We start from the raw sequence: 20,336 nt of genomic DNA, 5'->3' as shown, positions 1-20,336 counted from the left end.
ACATACAATATATGTATTAAATATGTGCACAAAAAAGGCACATAGAGGAACTCTAAGAGCATCTTTTTTGTTCTGCAGAAAACAAAGAACTAATGGTCCCATGAGCTGGCAGTGGGCAGGAAGGCATGCGTGGTATGGACATTTCAAGATTTTTTTTTTTCTCTTAAAAGTGATAGTACATTTTTTCACTGTCTGTACCAGACTCCATGGACGACGTCACCCACATATGAGAATATGCTGCCTTCTTATCCTTGGATAAATGTTCTTATTACTCCATAAGTAAAAAGGAAACCCACATATGCTAAGCCATGCCAATTCACACCAAAAAGTCTATCAAACCTGGTATCCTGTCTAGAGGTCTGCACGGGAACGGGGATCGTGGGGGTCCCGCGGGGTTCCCGCGGGAATCCCCCCTAACCCGCAGGACTCCCACGGGGACCCCCTCTGGCCCACAGGACTCCCACGGGGACCCCCTCTAGCCAACGGGACTCCCACGGGGATGGAAGGCTTTGGAAGCAGGGTTCGTCCATATAATATAATGGACACGTCAACCTTAGTAAAAGAGGGGGTTTATAAGTTAATTACCTGAACAGAAAACAAAAAAAGGGTTCCACCAAAGAGATTCTACAAGGAAACAGCAGCGTAAACACAAAAGAAACTGTAGAATTGATGATCCTGTCAGAAGTAATTGCTGCTTTTTTATGGAGACGGGCGGGGATGGAGGTAATTCCTTGCGGGGATGGGTGGAGACGGAGAGAATCCTGATGGGGACGGGTGGGGACGGAGAAGATCCTGGTAGGGACGGGTGGGGATGGAGAGGATCCTGGCGGGGACGGGCGGGGATGGGTGGGATTTCTGTCCACGCACAACTCTCTAATCCTGTCTCCAGTACATGTCACAAGTTCCCAATAGGTACCAAGAAGTAGACCAATATCTTAGAGCTCATTTCCAGGAATGAGCAATGACTTTCCCCACTCTAATAATTTATGGGCTTTTCATCCACAAACCTATCCAACCCTCTGAGATTTCATAACCAGACTTCACACAATACTCAAGTTGAAGCTACACCATGAAACATTAGATAAGAATGGCCATACTGCGTTAGAACAATGGTCCATCTTGCCCAGTATCCTGCTTCCACAACGGCCAATCCAGATCACAAGTGCCTGGCAAAACCCAAATGGTAACATTTCATACTACCAATTCCAGGGTAAGCAGTGGCTTCCTCCATGTCTGTCTCAATAGCAGACTATGGACTTTTCCTCCAGGATCATGTCCAAACCTTTTATAACCCAGATACAGGTGAGTAACTATGCTTTAGTGTTCTCCCAGAACAGTAGGCATATATTCTCACATTTGAGGGTGACGTAATGCACAGAACCTGACACGGACAGTCAAAAAGTGTACTGTCACTTAAACTTTAAGTGAGCCCAATTTTGTTCTACATTCCTTTTTGCATACAATACAAAACAATCTTATTTTCCACATATACTGCAAGGTTCAATGCGGATTATAAAATAAGCTTATCCAAATATTTAACAGAGAATAAATACAGCAAATCAGTACAAATATCTATTAACATTATATAATCAACTAGGATGTTTTATTAAAAATGAATTCCTTTAGAATTTTTCAGAATGGTAGTAACTAATCCTTCGTATCCCCAAAGAAACTGAATTCCAAATGTGTACCGTATTTTCACGCATATAACATGCGCGTTATACGTGTTTTTACAAACCGTGCATACCCTTACGCGGTATACGCGTGAGCACGTTGTACAATTTTTTTTTTACATAGTTCCCCCCCCCCCCCGACGTCCGATTCACCCCCCGCAGGACCGCTCGCATGCACCCGCATCCCCACCCCGAAGGACCGCCGACTCCCCGACTCCCCGACACGATCGGGGCAAGAGGGAGCTCAAGCCCTCTTGCCCTAGCCAACCGCGGCACCCCCGACACGATCGAGGCAAGAGGGAGCTCAAGCCCTCTTGCCCCTCCGACTCCCCGACACGATCGGGGCAAAAAGGACCCCAAGCCCTCTTGCCCCGCCGATTCCCCAACTCCCCGACAATATCGGGCCAGGAGGAAGCCCAAATCCTGCTGGCCCTGGCGACCCCCCCCCCCCCGCTAGTTGTTCGGGCCAGGAGGGAGCCCAAACCCTCCTGGCCACGGCGACCCCCTACCCCCACCCCGCACTACATTACGGGCAGGAGGGATCCCAGGCCCTCCTGCCCTCAACGCAAACCCCCCTCCCCCCAACGACCGCCCCTCCCAAGAACCTCCGACCGCCCCCCCAGCCGACTCGCGACCCCCCTGGCTGAACCCCACGACACCCCCACCCCACTTCCCTGTACCTTTCTGTAGTTGGCCGGACAGACGGGAGCCAAACCCGCCTGTCCGGCAGGCAGCCAACAACGGAATGAAGCCGGATTGGCCCATCCGTCCCAAAGCTCCGGCTACTGGTGGGGCCTAATGCGCCTGGGCCAATCAGAATAGGCCCGGGAGCCTTAGGTCCTCCCCTCTTGCCCCGATCGTGTCGGGGTGCCGCGGTTGGCTGGGGCAAGAGGGCTTGAGCTCCCTCTTGCCCCGATCGTGTCGGGGAGTCGGCGGGGCAAGAGGGGAAGCAGCAGGACACCGGTAGGAGCTTCTACATGATGGGGGGGGTCGGGAGGCTGTGGGGGTGCGAGCAGTCCTTCAGGGTGGAGGTGCGTGCGAGCGGTCCTTCGGGGTGGGGGTGCGAGCGGTCCTGCGGGGGGGGGGGGGGATGAATCGGACGTCGGGGGGGGCATCAGGCTTTCAGGGTGGGGACAGGACTTCAAGGGGGAGAGGAGAGTCGGGGCGGCCGAAAGAAGAGTTGGGGCGGGCGACTGGAGAGTCGGGCAGCATGCGCGGTATACAGGTGTGCGCGGTATACAAAAATTTCTGTACATAATTTTGTGTTTTCCGTGCGCTATACCCGTGTGCGCGTTTTACACGGGTGCGCGTTATCTACGTGAAAATACGGTATAGCTTGATAAGAAAAGAAGAATAAAAAGCCCTTTTTAATAAAAACATTCTTGGATTAGGAGGAGTAAGAGTAAACGAGTTTTTAACTGACCTACAAGAGACATCTATACCAGTATAAAATGGTGTTAGTCTATACAAGATCCTATAGACCAAAGTACATAGATTCTACCTGCGCCGAGTGTAACAATCATAGGAGAGGCCTAAATCTTAATTCTTAAAATTTGCTTTTTCAGCAGTCAAGGTACACTGAAATAAAATTTCAGTATATTATCTACAATTATTCCCCAAATCTTATTCTACCAACTTTTGAATAATTGCGTATCATTTGATTACCTTTTGCCAGTTTAAATTTTTTTTCAATACTTTAGGCAACACAGGTTCCAGTACAAACCCTTAGGAGAGACTATAATGCATCCTTTCCTCTGTTTAGAAAATTGACTTGTCTTACACCATTTCCCATCTTTTAGCCAGTTCCCAATCTACCACAAAGCATTACTTCTCAGGAAATTAAAGAGCTAAATCCATTAAGCCATCTCTATCTATGAGTGCTATGAAGCCCACTTTATACTTACGGGCTTCTTAGCATTTAACATATGCTAATTCTGGGAGTGCATGCTAAGATTTAATAAATTAGCTTCTATATTATTAAAAAGAAACAACTGACATCAGGCTCTCTGTTCTACAGTTTCCTGGATCTCAAGAGTCCTTTTTAAAAATCAGTATTAGTTTGGCCACTTTTCAGTCCTCAGCTGCTGTGACTGTTTTCTATATAGGTGAGCAAGGGACATGACGCCTCTTGAAAGCTCAAGGTTTGAAAAAAATAATAAAACATGCAAAATGACACCAGCGCAAGGTTTTTAAAATTATAATTAAGATTTATTGAATTATTGTTTCTATTTTTCCATTATGAGATCAAAAGAATAAAACATAATTGCTTGCATTAACAGTTGCACTAATGGGAGATTGTTATAGTTGCCAAATGCTGGCCTTCTAATAACAAGCTTAGCTTAGGATCTTCAGATCCTCTATTATATACTTTTGGCTCAATGACATCATCAGTTTGACAACCAATAACAATTCACAAAGGAGGTGTTTAAAAGTTAGACAAAGCAATTCCTCTACGGTTAAAAGTTAGACAAAGTTTTAGAAAATTACTTTTGATTTCTGAATTAACATTATAACATATTCAAGAGAATCTACAATTATTAACAGGGTGCTGAAAATTGGTCAGCTTGCTTGTCAGCTAAGTTTCATCCACACACAGTGCTGAAAAGTTGTCAGCCTTAGAGGAAAAAAGCTAAACTGACAGGTTCAAATTACATAGCCATTACACAGAAGCCTTAGCCTGAAGGAGGAGGGGCTGGTTCCTCCTCTCTATGCTAGAGACTGTTAATTATGTCCAGATGTTGTGCCCTTTGAATTTCTTTAGGTTGCAAATATATATATATATATTATGTTCTTCTACCAATTCTTTTGTTCAATACACAGTCATATTCAATACTCCAGTCATATTTGCTTGGCCAAGCTTCCATACATATTTTTCATTCATAACTATATTTAATTCCTATTATATCTTAGTTTGGGACACGTTATCTTCCTAACTAGCCTAAAGCAAGCACATGTGGTATTAATTAACACCACGATGTTGAGAACAAAGACTTGGAATCCAAAATGGATTCCAAAAACTGAAAAGATATAGAAAAAACAGAGAACCAAAATGGATCCTCTGGTTTCCTTCATGATCTGGCCCAACAGCAAAGTACATAAAAAGAACACCATTCTTTCCCTTATATTAATCTGTAGTGTGTTTTTCTGGCTTTAGCTTCATTTATATTCAGATTTTTTATTCACCTTTTTTCGTATGCTTCTATTGGGCGTGACCTTACTCATATGCTTGTATCTAACTAGAATTACCCAGAATCATACGAAAAACAGGCACTTTTGTAGAAAAACTCCACAAAAATACTGCACTATCATGCTCCGACATCCATTCCATTATCGTCCCATAAACATCACCCCCTACTGGCCACGAGCCACTACTCCTCAATAGGTTATAGATTACTACCATGCTTCCCTGAAAATAAGACACTGTCATATTAATTTTGGGCCCAAAAAAGGTACTAGGTCTTATTTTTGGGTAGGTCTTATTTTTTTTCATGAACAATGATCATCTCTCCCTTCTTCTCCTCCACAAGTTTCAAATTTTATTAAAATTTGATGAATCGCTTAATTCTTCTTATTCCCTTTCTCTCCCTCACATGTGCAGCATCTTTCCTCCCCTCTGACCCATCCCCTTGTGCAGTATCTTTCTATCCCTCCCTCCCTCCAATCCTCCTGTGCAGCAGAACCCTTGCAGCTTCTATCCCTCCCAGCTCTTGTGCAGCAGAACCCTTGAAGCTTCGAACCCTTCATTCCTACCTGCCGCCGCGCATCCTGCCCCCCCCCCGCTCTCCCTCCCATGCGAACCCCGACCGTGAGCCAAAATACCAGGAAACAAATGGCAGTGTCAGCAGCACAGGCTGGATCACAGCCTGCCCTCCTCACATCCGGGCGTTCCTCTGCCACATCACTGATGATGTCATCAGCAACATGGCATGGAACGGCCGGGCGTGAGAAGGGCAGGCCACGATCCAGCCTGTGCTGCTGACACTGCCGTTTGTATTCAGGTATTTAGCTCGCGGTTGGTGTTCGCATGGGAGGGAGAGATGGAAAGGTCATCGGGAGGGGGGAGGGGGAAGCGCTGATACTGGCGACTAGGGATTATTTTCGGGAGTAGGGCTTATATTAAGACCTACCCCGAAAATCATAGTAACATAGTAGATGACAGCAGATAAAGACCAAAAAGGTCCATTCAGTCTGCCCAATTTAAATTTTTTAAATTTTTTCTTCTTAGCTATTTCTGGGCAAGAATCCAAAGCTCTACCCGGTACTGTACTTGGGTTCCAACTGCCGAAATCTCCGTCAAAACCTACTCAGCCCATCTACACCCTCCCAGCCATTGAAGCCCTCTCCAGCCCATCCTCCCCCAAACGGCCATATACAGACACAGACCATGCAAGTCTGCCCAGTACTGGCCTTAGTTCAATATTTAATATTATTTTCTGATTCTAGATCCTCTGTGTTCATCGCATGCTTCTTTAAACTCAGTCACCGTTTTCCTCTCTACCACCATCTCTGTAAAGTAGAATTTCCTAACACTGCTCTTGAATCTACCACCCTTCAACCTCAAATTATGTCCTCTGGTTTTACCATTTTCCTTTCTCTGGAAAAGATTTTGTTCTACGTTAATACCCTTCAAGTATTTGAATGTCTGAATCATATCTCCCCTGTCCCTCCTTTCCTCTAGGGCAGTGGTTCCCAACCCTGTCCTGGAGGACCACCAGGCCAGTCGGGTTTTCAGGATAGTCCTAATGAATATGCATGAGAGAGATCAGCATGCAAATCTGCTCCATACATATTCATTAGGGCTATCCTGAAAACCCAACTGGTCTGGTGGTCCTCCAGGACAGGGTTGGGAACCACTGCTCTAGGGTATACATATACAGGGCTTCCAGTCTCTCCTCATACGTCTTCTGGCGCAAGCCTCCTATTGTTTTTGTTGTCTTCCTCTGGACCGCTTCAAGTCTTCTTACATCCTTTGCCAGATACGGTCTCCAAAACTGAATACAATACTCCAAGTGGGGCCTTACCAATGACCTCTACAGGGGCATCAACACCTTTTTCCTTCTACTGGCTACGCCTCTCTTTATTCAGTCCAGCATCCTTCTGGCAGCAGCCACTGCTTTGTCATACTGTTTTTTCACCTTTAGATCTTCAGACATCATCACCCCAAGGTCCCTCTCCCCTTCCATCCATATCAGCTTTTCACCTCCCAACATATACGGTTCCTTCCGATTACTAATCCCCAAATGCATTACTCTGCATTTCTTTGCATTGAATTTTAGTTACCAGGTATTAGACCATTCCTCTAACTTTTGCAGATCCTTTTTCATATTTTCCACTCCCTCTTCAGTGTCTACTCTATTACAAATCTTGGTATCATCTGCAAAAAAGCACACTTTTCCTTCTAAACCTTCAGCAATGTCACTCACAAACATATTGAACAGATCAGCCCCAGCACTGAACCCTGAGGGACTCCACTACTCACCTTTCCTTCCTCCCAGCGACTTCCATTAACCACCATCCTCTGGCATCTGTCCGACAGCCAGTTTCTAACCCAGTTCACCACTTTGGGTCCTAACTTCAGCCCTTCAAGTTTGTTCAACAGCCTCCTACGAGGAACCATACCAATGGCTTTGCTGAAATCTAAGTAAATTACATCTAGCATATGTCCTTGATCCAGCTCTCCAGTCACCCAATCAAAAAATTCAATCAGGTTCGTTTGGCACAATTTACCTTTTATAAAGCCATGTTGCCTCGGATCCTGTAACCCATTAGATTCAAGAAAGTACACTATCCTTTCTTTCAGCAACACTTCCATTATTTTTCCAACAACAGAAGTGAGGCTCACTGGCCTGTAGTTTCCCGCTTCATCCCTGTGACCACTTTTGTGAATAAGGACCACATCCGCTCTCCTCCAATCCCCAGGAACCACTCCTGTCTCCAGAGATTTGTTGAACAAGTCTTTAATAGGACCCGCCAGAACCTCTCTGAGCTCCCTCAGTATCCTGGGATGGATCCCGTCTGGTCCCATCGCTTTGTTCACCTTCAGTTTTTCAAGTTGCTCATAAACACTCTCCTCCATGAACAGCGTATAATCTACTCCATTTTCTCGTGTAACTTTGCCAGACAATCTCGGTCCTTCTCCAGGATTTTCTTCTGTGAACACAGAACAGAAGTATTTGTTTAGCATATTTGCTTTTTTCTCATCACTCTCCATATATCAGTTCCCAGCATCTTTTAGTTTAGCAATTCCATTTTTCATCTTCCTCCTTTCACTAATATATCTGAAAAATTTTTTGTCTCCCTTTTTTACATTTTTAGCCATTTGTTCTTCCACCTGTGCTTTCGCCAAACGGCTTCTTTCAGTTTCACCCTGTAGTCCTTTCTGCACTCCTCTTCTTGGGGTTTTTTTAATATTTCATGAACACCAACTCTTTCACCTTTATTTTCTCCGCCACTAGTTTGGAAAACCATATTGGCTTCCTTTATCTCATGTTTTTATTTATTTTGCAAAATAAAAACATAACTTAACATTGTACTTATTAACCGCATTACCATAAGTTCTACACGGTTTACAAAAGATTATTAACAGTAAACATGATCCATGGAATAGAATGAATTAAGTAGTCAAGTATTTAGAGAAAAGATAGGTTTTTAACTGTTTTCTAAAGTGTTTATAGTAGATGCAAATTAGAAGGAACTGACAAACAATCACCACTTTACAAATTAACAAACAGAAATAAAACAAAAATTAATAATAAGAATATACCATTTTATTGGACTAATCCATTTTTCAATTAACTTTCAGAGGTCATAGTCTCCTTCTTCAGGTCAATATAGTATACTGCTGTTACATTATACTGTCCTGACCTGAGAAAGGGGGTTTTGGTCTCTAAAAGTTAGTAAAAAAAAAAAAAATGTATTAAAATTAGTCCAATAAAAAAATTACCTTATTTTCTGCTTATAAAAGTTTTATCAATACAACTACAATACTATTTTATTCTAAAGCAACAAAAAAATCTTTTTTCTGCCTTTTGTCATTTCTGCTTTAATCATCTTATCTTCACTCTTCTTTCTAGCCATCAACTGTCCTCTCTCTGTCTTCCATGCAGCATCAGCCCTGTCTGTCTTCCATGCAGTATCAGCCCTGTCCATCCACTGTCTGCCCTCTCTCTCTCTCTCTCTCTGCCCCTTCCATTCACTGTCCGCACTCTCCCTGTTCCATATGGCATCTTCCCTCTGTCTATGCTCCTTCCTTAAACTGTCTATCCTGTGTCCCTTCTCTCCTTTGCTTTATAGCTAGATAGGGCTTCTCAATGCAAAAGTAGATAAATAAAGTGTATATCTGACTTATGAAATAAATTAATTGGATCTTCATACACACTCAGAATTGTGAGATTTGACCAGGGACGTGGCAGAGGGAATCACCAGTGGGAAAAGGCTGCAAAGCAGCCTGTTTAGAGTGTTGCTGCCGACACTGCTGGAAGGAGGTTTATTGGTCGTCTCGCAGTGGGAGGGTTGGCAGGGCTCCCATGGGAAAGATAGGAAGGTCAGCTTTGGTTCGGCTGCGCCGGGAGGGGGGGGTAGGGCAATGATGCTGCTGCCGGCAAATCCAGCAAGGGTGAGAGAGATGGGCTAGTTATAAGGAGAAACCACAAGGATCCAAACGGCCCTAAAGCACTGTTCTGGCGGACCCCCCTGACCATTTCAGGCCCTAGGCCCGTGCCTACTGGGCCTACCCTTTAATCCAGCCCTGGGAACTGGTGCTTTGTTACTCTTTAGTTTGTCAATGTGCTCTATTACATCTTCTAGATTTACAGTGATTTGCTTTAGCTGCTACAGATCATCACCATCAACAGAAGGTTCCAGGGTGGGTATGATCAACATCTTTCTTAATAAAGAAAGCATAACTGCTAAATGAATTCCTCGCCTCTATTATTTTGTCCTCCCTCCTTTTATACAACTGACTCCCTCATGGGCTTTTTGCATTGAATGTTTTAGAACATTTTTAGTACTAATTTTTCCCACAACAGCAAGTTTTTCATCAAAGTCTAATTTGCTCAGCTTGATTACTATTTTCCATCTCTACTGTCTTCATTTAGGTCTGCTTTCTTTTTTTCTGGAAGATGCCCATTTAGCATCAATTACCCTTTTCACTTCTCTATTACACCATTCTAGCAGTTGTCTGATCCTACTGCTATTTTTATCCAAGCTTCTAAAATGAAAAAGTTTAGGCTTGCCTATATTTATTTTCCCCTGGCACTCTGTGCAGTCATTTATATTGGAACTGGCTGTGTGCAGGGGAAACTCCTACATCCACTACCCACCATTGATGAGATAGGCTCAGGAGGTAACTGCCACCAGATGATGGGAGCTCAGAAAAAGGGCTATTTTGGGGAGTTGGGTAGGGAGGCAGATTTAGTTTCAGTTTCTGCTGAAACCAAGCAGCCAATCTGATATGGTTTTGGTTGGGCTCCAGCAGAGGGGTAGGAAGGGGTGGAAAGGAGGGGTGCCACTAAACACTGTTTGGTACTGTTGAGGGGGTGGGGTGCCATTAGAATAAAGAGAGTGCTAAAGGAGGACAAAGCCATCGCCGACAAACTGAACACATTTTTTGCATCTGTATTTACCGAAGAGGATATACACAATATACCGGAAGCCGATAGGCTATACTCAGGAAATGAAGACGGAAAACTGACTGGGATGACGGTCAGTTTAGAAGAGGTATGCAGGTAGACTGATAGACATAAAAACGATAAATCTCCTGGACCGGATGGCATCCATCAGAGGGTAATCAAGGAACTGAAAGGGGTTATAGCTGAACTGCTTCAACTAATAACCAATCTGTCGATCAACTCAGGAAGGATTCCGGAAGACTGGAAAGTGGCGAATGTTACGCCAATCTTCAAGAAAGGTTTGAGGGGAGATCCGGGAAACTACAGACTGGTGAGTCTAACCTCGGTACTGGGAAAGATGGTAGAGGCACTGATAAAGGCCCGCATCATTGACCACCTTGACTGACACAATCTGATGAGGACCAGCCAGCATGGCTTCAGCAAAGGAAGATTGATCTTGACGAACTTTCTGCACTTCTTCGAGAGAGTTAACAGGCAGATAGACAAGGGTGACCCGGTCGACATTGTATATCTGGATTTTCAGAAGGCTTTCGACAAGGTCCCGCATGAACAACTACTTTGAAAAATTGCGAGCCATGGAATCGAGGATGAAATACTCAGGGGGATTAAAAACTGGTTGGTGCCTATTGTCAGGCTAAGCACTATATCCTCGCGCTCCCCCAGACGGCCCTTCAACATCCGTTGGGTGCTCATCTTCGGGACTTTTATGCCCAAGTTGAGCCTTTTCAGACTTCGGTGTCTGTCTTATACAAGGCACTGCTTCACTTCGAGGCCTCTAGGGACTGTCAGTGGGTTTGGGACAGTTGGGTATCAGAACTTCACATGGATTTGGCTTCATGGACTGTCTCTCGAAATCTCATGGCTTTGCCTCGTTTAATCCGGGGAGCCGTGTTGCGGGAATGTTATGCTCATATATTATATAGAGGGTATATCACCCAAGTTCAGCTTTTTAAACTTGATGGCATTGCCTCGCCTCTGTGTCTCAAATGTGGTAGAGATCCGAATACATTTTCACATACCTTGTGGGACTGTTGGTGCATTCGGGCTTTTAGGGTTGAGGTGGTTCAATATTTGAGCTCCCTTTTGGGTAAATCTGTGACTGGCACCGTTGATCAAGTGGTGCTGGATGTACCGGGCGCTTTTGGATCCTTGCCCAGGGAAGATCGGTGGCTGTGTCGTATGGTGTGTCTCCTGGCTTGCAGATGTATTATGCAGCACTGGACCTCGCCGAATCCTCCGTCTTTTTGGCATTGGAGAGCCCACCTCCATGCGTTAGTTCTTTGGGAGGCGCATGTGGTGGGGGGCTCACTTAAACGTCACCGATGCTTTCTGCTTCTTTGGGCCCCCATTTACGTTCCTTGTCACCTAGGGGGTGCAGCCTTATCCTTAATATCCTAGTTTAATGGTGAAGTCTCTTGGCCGGTTCTGGATCCTTGCATCTCTCTGCTCTGGGGGGGGGGGAAGGGGTTTGGGGGGGACTGTTTTTGGAGGAGATGCCCTGCTCATTTGTGTGCCCTGGGGTCATCAGAGTCCAGACCCTGGGGGAATTTGGTTGGTGTTTTTCTTTTCTATGCTCTTGCATTCCCCTCCATCTTGGAAGGGTAGGGGGGGCAGGGGAATGGTGGGTGAGCCTTGGGGAAGGGGGGAACAGGAGGGGGTTTCGGGGTTTGTGGGTGGCTGTAACTGACGTATGTCTTTGCCATGAAGTACTTTGTTATGGGGATCTCCCGCCTATGTTTATTTTCTTCAGTAACCTGATGTTTTTCCTCAGATTCTGCCGGTTTTTATTGTCAATAAAAATTGTTTACATTCTAAAAACTGGTTGGCGGATAGGAAACAGAGAGTGGGGGTAAATGGACAATACTCGGACTGGAAAAGCATCACGAGTGGAGTGCCGCAGGGTTCGGTGCTTGGACCCTTGCTCAAAATATTTATATAAGACCTGAAAATTGGTACGACGAGTGAGGTGATAAAATTTGCAGACGATACAAAGTTATTCAGAGTAGGGAAGACACAGAAGGATTTTGACGACCAGCAACGTGACATAAACACGCTCGAGAAATGGGCTGCGACAAGGCAAATGAGATTTAACGTGGATAAGTATAAGGTGATGCATGTCGGTAACAAAAATCTTATACACGAATATAGGATGTCCAGTGCAGAACTCGGAGAGACCCCCCAGGAAAGAGACTTGGGAGTACTGGTTGACAAGTCAATGAAGCCATCTGCGCAATGCGCGGCGGCGGTGATAAGGGCGAACAGAATGCTAGGAATGATTAAGAAGGAGATCATGCCACTGTACTAGGCCATGATAAGCCCCCACCTGGAATACTGCGTCCAGCACTGGTCGCCGTACATGAAGAAGGACACAATACTACTCGAAAGAGTCCAAAGAGCGACTAAAATGGTTAAGGGGCTGGAAGAGTTGCCGTACAGTGAGATATTAGAGAAACTGGGCCTCTTGAAAAGAGGAAACAGAGGGGAAATGATCAAAACATTCAAGATAATGAAGGGAATAGATTTAGTAGACAAAGACAGGTTATTCACCCTCTCCAAGGTAGGGAGAACGAGAGGGCACTCTCTAAAGTTAAAAGGGGATAGATTCCGTACAATCGGAAGAAAGTTCTTTTTCACCCAGAGAGTAATGGAAAACTAGAACACTCTTCCGGAGGCTGTTATAGGGGAAAACACCCTCCAGGGATTCAAGACAAAGTTAGACAAGTTCCTGCTGAACCAGAATGTACACAGGTTAGGCTAGACTCAGTTAGGGCACTGGTCTTTGACTTAAGGGCTGTTGCGGGAGCGGACTGCTGGCACGATGGGACACTGGTCTGACTCAGCAGCGGCAATTCTTATGTTCTCTACTCCCTCCTGGCAATCAGCGTGGCCTGTTCTCTAGCAGAGAGTTAGGGCAGCGATCTGTCACACTGGCCATGAGATCGTCTAGGCCAGTGGTCTCACACTCAACCCTTTGCAGGGCCACATTTTGGATTTGTAGGTACTCGGAGGGCCTCAGAAAAAAATAGTTAATGTCTTATTAAAGAAATGATAATTTTGCATGAGGTAAAACTCTTTATAGTTTATAAATCTTTCCTTTTGGCTAAGTCTTAATAATAATATTGTAATTCATAGCTAAAGAGACCTATGATCAAGAAAATGTTTTATTTTACTTTTGTGATTATGATAAACATACTAAGGGTCTCAAAATAGTACCTGGCGGGCCGCATGTGGCCCCCCAGGCCGCGAGTTTGAGACCACTGGTCTAGGCCCTTATTGAAAAGCATCTGCTCCTTAAAAGGAAGTCTGCTTAAGGTTGCCTTGGGTGCTGAGTTGCCTGCCCACTACCGGATCCAGAGCAATTTGCGACCAGAGACCGCATACGCCAATACCTTGTCACGTAATCCACCCTTTCCAGCACCAGCTAGGAGAGGATATCCTCCAGGATTTCCATTTTAATCTGGTGTGACAGGCCCATGCAGTAAACAAAGCTGCCATCGCCGCTTTGATTCCCAGAGCTAGAGCTTCAAATTTTTTCTTCAAAAACAAGTCCAACTTGCGATCTTGTACATTTTTCAGCAAAACTCCTCCCTCAATTGGGAGAGCTGTGCACTTTGTGACCTGAGCCACCTTCAGTTGATTAAACAGCTACTGGAAAACAGATGCCATCGCGTAGAGTCTGAACATGGCTTTTGCAATCCTTATGGATCCTTCCAGGGTCTCCCACTGCTCAATAACAATTTTTGTAAAAACTGAGGGGTTTTGAAGCAGATAAGAGACTTAAAAAAAAAAAAAAAGATTGTTTAAAATCCAAGATGGCCACCACCAGAAAAATTGCACCAAAAATGGCCTGTGGAGACTTTTTTGAAAAATAAAAAGCTGAAATAGGAGTTTTGGAGGTGAGTGACCTGAACCCTAACCCCAGAAACCCTCAAAAATGGAACCCCTCTCCCAATTTTCCCATAGGAAATAATGCGGCTATACTTACAGTTCTGTGAAAGTGCCTGCCTATCAGCTTTCCTTGCAGCTGGAAGAGATGGAAAGGACTTTCTGCCTCGGAAACTTCAAACAACTCCTCCAAACCAGGAAATCTTCAGACTGCCAGTTGGGCCCACCCCTTCTGAGAACTCCACCCCCATGGAAACTCAAAGTGCGACCAAGGGAGGGGGGGGCAAATTCACATCAGGCTCCTTGATATGCCGAAGGTTCTTACTCAGGGCATCCACAGACTGCGCTCAAGCCTCTGAAAAATTCAGAAGGCAAGCTGACTCCCCTGGGAACGGACCCCAAGCCCTGAAACGACACCCAAAGATTTGTCCTGCCAGCTGCGGTCCATCTCCACAGAAACCTGCATCCTTTCCCAGTGAAATAAAACCTCAGAAAAATGAACTTATAACTGAAAATAAGAAAAGCTAAGCAGAGAAGTTGAGAAACACCTTTGAACAGTTTGTTTGCAAAAGGAATAATTGAAGGGGGCACTACACTTCACTGGCAATGTGGGAGGTGCTGAAAGTTTTGAGTAACACACTTCTGCAAAACCTGGTTAGTGGGAATGGATTGATCATCTAAGGCAGGGGTAGGGAACTCCGGTCCTCGAGAGCCATATTCCAGTCGGGTTTTCAGGATTTCCCCAATGAATATGCATTGAAAGCAGTGCATGCAAATAGATCTCATGCATATTCATTGGGGAAATCCTGAAAACTGGACTGGAATACGGCTCTCAAGGACCGGAGTTCCCTACCCCTGATCTAAGGTATGGACTCCTGAGTAGATGTAACAGAATGCAGTATATTGTGGCAAACTAGCTTTGCTGAAAGGGCCATGCATAACAGGACTGTCAAGATGAGCCTAAGATCTTTATCAGAGCTCGATATGAAACATTTTGGCTTTTCACACATTGCTTGACTAACTGGTGTCAATCATTCAAAGAAACTTAAATTGTCCAATGTATTTCAATGCATGTTTACATTGCTCTATGTGCTAAGTCCTCATCTGCATTAAACTTTAAACTGCATATACATTTGGTTTGAGAGAAGAAACAGTTTGTAAAATTTCATTAAAAAAAAAAAATAAAGCCGTCTTACCGGTGATTAAATTTGTGTCCAAAAGAAATCCAGTCCTTTTCAATAAGCACCTTAAAAATACAAACATGTTTAGTTATGTCTGTATCATACAAATTCCTTTCTATCACAGTGAACAACATACTGATTTTGCCTTGGATTTCTTCCTATGGAATAATGCAAACATCATCTACAATTACCAAGACAAGTCCTCCTGATGAACTATTGCAAATAATTCCAAATCCAATTATGTTTTCACTTCTGTCTTTTCCTGGGAAGTTAGATTAATTTCACTTTGTCAACCACAGAACTGATGCATGGAAAAATTGTGTCAAGGCAAACCTGCTCTTTAAAAGAAAACCAAACTATGCAAATAGCCAGGTTCTAAGACAAAATGACCCTGATTCTCCAAAGTGCCGTCCCGATTTTAGGCAGCTGTAGGCGTCCTACAGCTGTCTAATCAGCCAATCGGGATGCACGTTTTTAAAAAAAAAATGCTCCCCAGGCAGGCCTGAAGGCACCTCCAGGAGCCTAGGGAGATCCGCAAGATGCCTAAGCTCGTCTAAGGGCCTTAGGTGGGCCTTAGGCGAACCTAGGCGGCCCTATGCGTCTCCCTAGTAGAGGAGAAGCTTAAAATGTAGGCCAGCAAAATGCTGGTCTACATTGTAAGTAGACGCGGCTGCTATACTTATCGCGGCAAGGGATCTCTCTGCCTATATAAGTATAGCGGGCCACGGCCTGTCCGATCGCTGGCAGGAGGGTGCCCAATCCCTCCTGCCCGAAGACGCACCCCCCGACACTACCGACCGCCCCCCCCCCCGACATTACCGATCTCCCCCCCCCAACAATATTGATCGCTGGCAGGAGGGTGCCCAATCCCTCCTGCCCGAAGACGCATACCCCCCCCCGGCGCTAACAACCCCCAAACCTCCATTCCACCAAACCTGTTCTTATGGCCAGATGGGTCTTGCACGTCCAGCCGGCAGGCATGCCTCGTCGAAATGAGGCGGGCCCGCCCCTTCCCGGCCCATCCCGCCGAAGCCTAAGGCCTGATTGGCCCAGGCTCTAGAAGCCTGGACCAATCAGGCCTTAGGCATAGCGGGTCCGCCCATCCCCACTAACTCTAAGGTCTGATTGGCCAATCAGGCCTTAGATTAAGTGTAGCGATAAGTGTAGCGGGCCGTGTCTAATCTAACCCGATTCTCTAACCAGCGTCTGTAACATGGACGCCGGTTACAGAATCGGGGTTTAGTTTAGGCCGATTCTGAATAGGACGCCTCTCCTGGGCATCCTATACAGAATCAGAGCCTAGGTGTCTTGCGGGCCTCACCTTCAATATAGGCGGCCTGCCTGGGGAGCATTTTTTAAAAAAAACGTGCATCCCGATTGGCTGATTAGACAGCTGTAGGACACTTTTGGAGAATCAGGGCCTATGTGTCTGAGTATGTGTTTGAGTCATCATGGATATCTTTATATCAAACTATCTGTGTCTGATATTCAAATCAGGCTGAAAATTTGAACAGAGGGGCAGAAAGAACTCATTCTGGCAATTCATTCTCTACATGAGATAAGGTCTTCATTCTGGAACTTCAAATAATCAGACATGGAAGTCATGTAACAATCAAATTCATGTTTATTAGTGCCTTCCATGTCTGGGGAGAGAATTGTGCATTTTATCCTTCTTCCTTTCTCTCCAAAAGGAGACGTCTAACATTTACACATTATACCTCTTCTGACATCATTTTGCTAATTAACATATTTCAGAATAGAATGGTACAGCTAATCATGTGACCTGTTCTTTCCTGTTTGTATTCTGGAAATAAAAAAAAGATATGGCTCAATATAAAATATTGTACAGTCACTTTCACAATAAACCCAGTAGATGACAGTATTTCACTTTTTCTATACTTATAACTTTTGTGTGACCTTTGCTAATCATCATATGTATGCTAATCTACGGGGAACATACATCCTTTTAAAGACCTAAGTTTCCTTAAAAATCTAGTTTCAGGAAGCTACACCCAAGCCTTTCTTTGCCTTAGCTTGGAACATAGTATGTTTTTTTTCTTATAAATTTCTGGGTTGTGTGAACTTCAGCTTAAAAAACTTTATTCAGTTTGATTATCTGTCATAGCCAATTACATTAATCTTTCACAGACTGTTCCACAATTCACCTGTCTCATTTACCCCAAATAATTTCAAAGGTAAATCACCTTGTATCACCTTGCATACTTTTATTTTCCAGTTGAATCCATTAATAACAGCGAACCACCCTTATAATGGGACATAAACTCAATACTGAATACTGAAGCTGTCTATCCCTGCTTTGGTATATGCTTGGAATTGTAATGCCATCATATTTTTCTTTATTATAAGCTATTATCACACTGATATACAAACAGAATTCTGTACTTACCAGGCAAAAATGAATATCATATCTTTCAGTTGCTCTGTATGACATCCTCATCTCACAAGTAATCACAAACAGACTTTTTTTTTTTTTTTTTTAGCAAAAATTATGGAAGGTTGGGTAGTGGAACACTTACAATGCTACCTGGATAAATTTAAGGCCTGTTTTACAAAGCCGCTCTAGCGGCTGCAGCACGGTAACAGCCCCCAAGCCCATAGAGATTTAAAGGGCTTAGGGGCTGTTGCCGCGTGGCAGCTGCTACTGCGGCTTTGTAAAACAGGCCCTTAGTTTCCTTCATAATGCAGAATCCAGATTCCATAAAAATTTTAGTACAGAAACAGTTATCTGTGCAATAGTTACAACTGCAAGGTTATAGATGAGTAAAGGTATACCAACAATAGACCTGCAGTTTGATTTGTCTTGTGCATTTGATTTGGTAGACCATAGTATTTTTTTTTTTTTTAATTTTCAAATACAGTTAAACCTCAGTTTTAGGGGGGGGGGGGCGCTGTTGAGCCCAACTGGGATGGTCGCTTGAACAACTAGCTCCAGCAACCTTTCTTTACTTTTTGCTCTTTTGCTGCAATATTTTCGTTTTTCATCCCTCTAATTACCACCTTCAGCTGTATGAACTATGGCTTCAACTACTAAGGGCAAGCGACACAAGCCAGACCCACCTTCTCCGGCGAAAAACTCCAATTCAGAGACTTCTGATACTGCTGCATCTCCCTCCATGTCTGACTTGTGGGAAGCAATTAAAGCAGTTCAAGAACTTATGACAGACACCAAAGATGCAATATCGGAGCTTAAAGAAGATCTGGCAGTGATTCACACTGATTTGTCTTCATTTAAATCCAAATTGGCTGATTTAGAAATCAAATCGGCAACTACGGAGGCTAATGTTAAAGCGCTTCAGGGCCATGTGAAACGCACGCTGGCCTGGAGAAAGATATGGAAGATGCGAGTAATCGCTCTCGCCGGAACAATTTGCGTCTTTTGGGGGTCCCGGAAGGGCAGGAAGGAAACAATATGGTCACCTTCCTCGAAGCGTTCATCCCCAAACTGCTGGATCTTTCATTCACCCACGACTTCGAGATTGAGCGAGCCCACCAGTCGCCATCTTCCAGGCTCCCATGCGACCGTCGACCGCGACCCATCGTGATGAAAATCCTGAGATACCCTCAAGTTCTTGCTATACAACAAAAAGCAAGATCTATGGCTCCCATTACTCATGAGGGTAACCGGATTCTTATCCTCCCGGATCTTCATAAGAACACAGTCAAAACCCGGCAGCAACTCCTAGCATTCCGTCCCCAGCTAAAGAAGATGGGCGCCCGCTTTGGCCTCTTTTATCCGGCGCGGGTGCGGGTGACATATTTAAACCAAACAAAAGACTTCACCGATCCGGAGCTCTTGGCCACCTACATAGAAGAAACTTCACCCACCCCGATTGACAGTGTGTGAGTCTGATCTGCCCTGCTCTGCTAGCAGAAGCATGGCTGTGCTTTAAAGAGTGACTCTCTACTTCAGAGCAACGGAATTTTCCTCACCACGATGCATTACTTCCTTTTGTAATTATGGCTCAAGTTTTTTTTTTTCTTTTTGCACAATGTCTGCCTACTCTCCTTACCTCTACTGCACTCCTCTGCACAACGAGCTGTCAACGTGCTCTCTGTTTGTTTCCTTTCCCGCCTTGGGCCTCGGCACCATTAGATTTAATGCTGCCTGCATCTGTCTCTGGAGCCGTTTTCGGCTCTTTCTCTCTAGCCTCTCACTGTGTGTGGCTGCCTTTTGCTTTCTCCTCGGTCACCTTGTTTTCACTCACAGCGTGCTCCTGTATTTGTTCAGCCCTGTTAGTTCTGCTTCAACTGTTTTTACTACCTGGATTGTTTCGACTGGCTATCTTTCAATTAGCCTAATAGCGTCAGTTGTTTACTCAAGGTTTTACTGCTTGAACTTGCTGATATCCTCTTTTTGTTTTCCTGCATAATAAAGCGTGCAGCAAGAGCTACTGTTTTCACAGTCTTTGTCAATAGGATTGCTGGTGTGTGCTGTCCTTTGGCTATCGGGCCTTGGCTTTTCAGCCCACTGATATTTTATGGCCTGCTGCTATTTAGCAGGGTTTTTTTTTCACCTTTTCCAGTATGTTTTATTGCTCTTTACTTCTTTATCTCTTTATTGATATTTCACTGATATTTATCACTCCTGTTCTATTTACTACAGATATGTATGCAGTTTCTGATGGGTATTTCATTCCATGTATTTTATATGCAGACAATTCAATGTTTTATCAGATTCTTTTTATTATCTCCAAATGTCATTATCAATAACATCTTTGAATGTCAAGAGTCTTAATAATGTAATAAAACAACGGAAGTTAATGTCATATTTGGATGATATTAAATCTGATGTTATTCTGCTACAGGAAACTCATCTTAATTCTGCTGACTCTGCCAAGTTTACCAAACGTGGTTTTCTTCCTCCCTTTTTCTCCCCTGCTGAGGATGGTAAGAATGGTGTCATTACTCTGGTGAGACAACATCCCTCCATTTCCACACTTTTTAGC

General features: G+C 44.4%; 1 protein-coding gene across 2 annotated transcripts in view; it reads right to left on the bottom strand.

The window, feature by feature from the left end:
- The window catches only part of MTMR7 (myotubularin related protein 7), a 193,068-nt gene that overhangs the window by 63,157 nt on the left and 109,575 nt on the right, over nucleotides 1–20,336 (bottom strand). For both annotated transcript variants that reach the window (XM_033944229.1, XM_033944219.1), the window contains exon 10: nucleotides 15,385–15,434. In XM_033944229.1, the coding sequence (XP_033800120.1) occupies nucleotides 15,385–15,434 (50 nt within the window). The remainder of the gene's footprint in view (nucleotides 1–15,384; nucleotides 15,435–20,336) is intronic.

Source organism: Geotrypetes seraphini, chromosome 1 (assembly GCF_902459505.1).
Source record: "Geotrypetes seraphini chromosome 1, aGeoSer1.1, whole genome shotgun sequence".
Taxonomy (NCBI): domain Eukaryota; kingdom Metazoa; phylum Chordata; class Amphibia; order Gymnophiona; family Dermophiidae; genus Geotrypetes; species Geotrypetes seraphini.
Note: the sequence above shows the minus strand (reverse complement) of the source record. Positions and strands in the feature narration are given on the sequence as shown.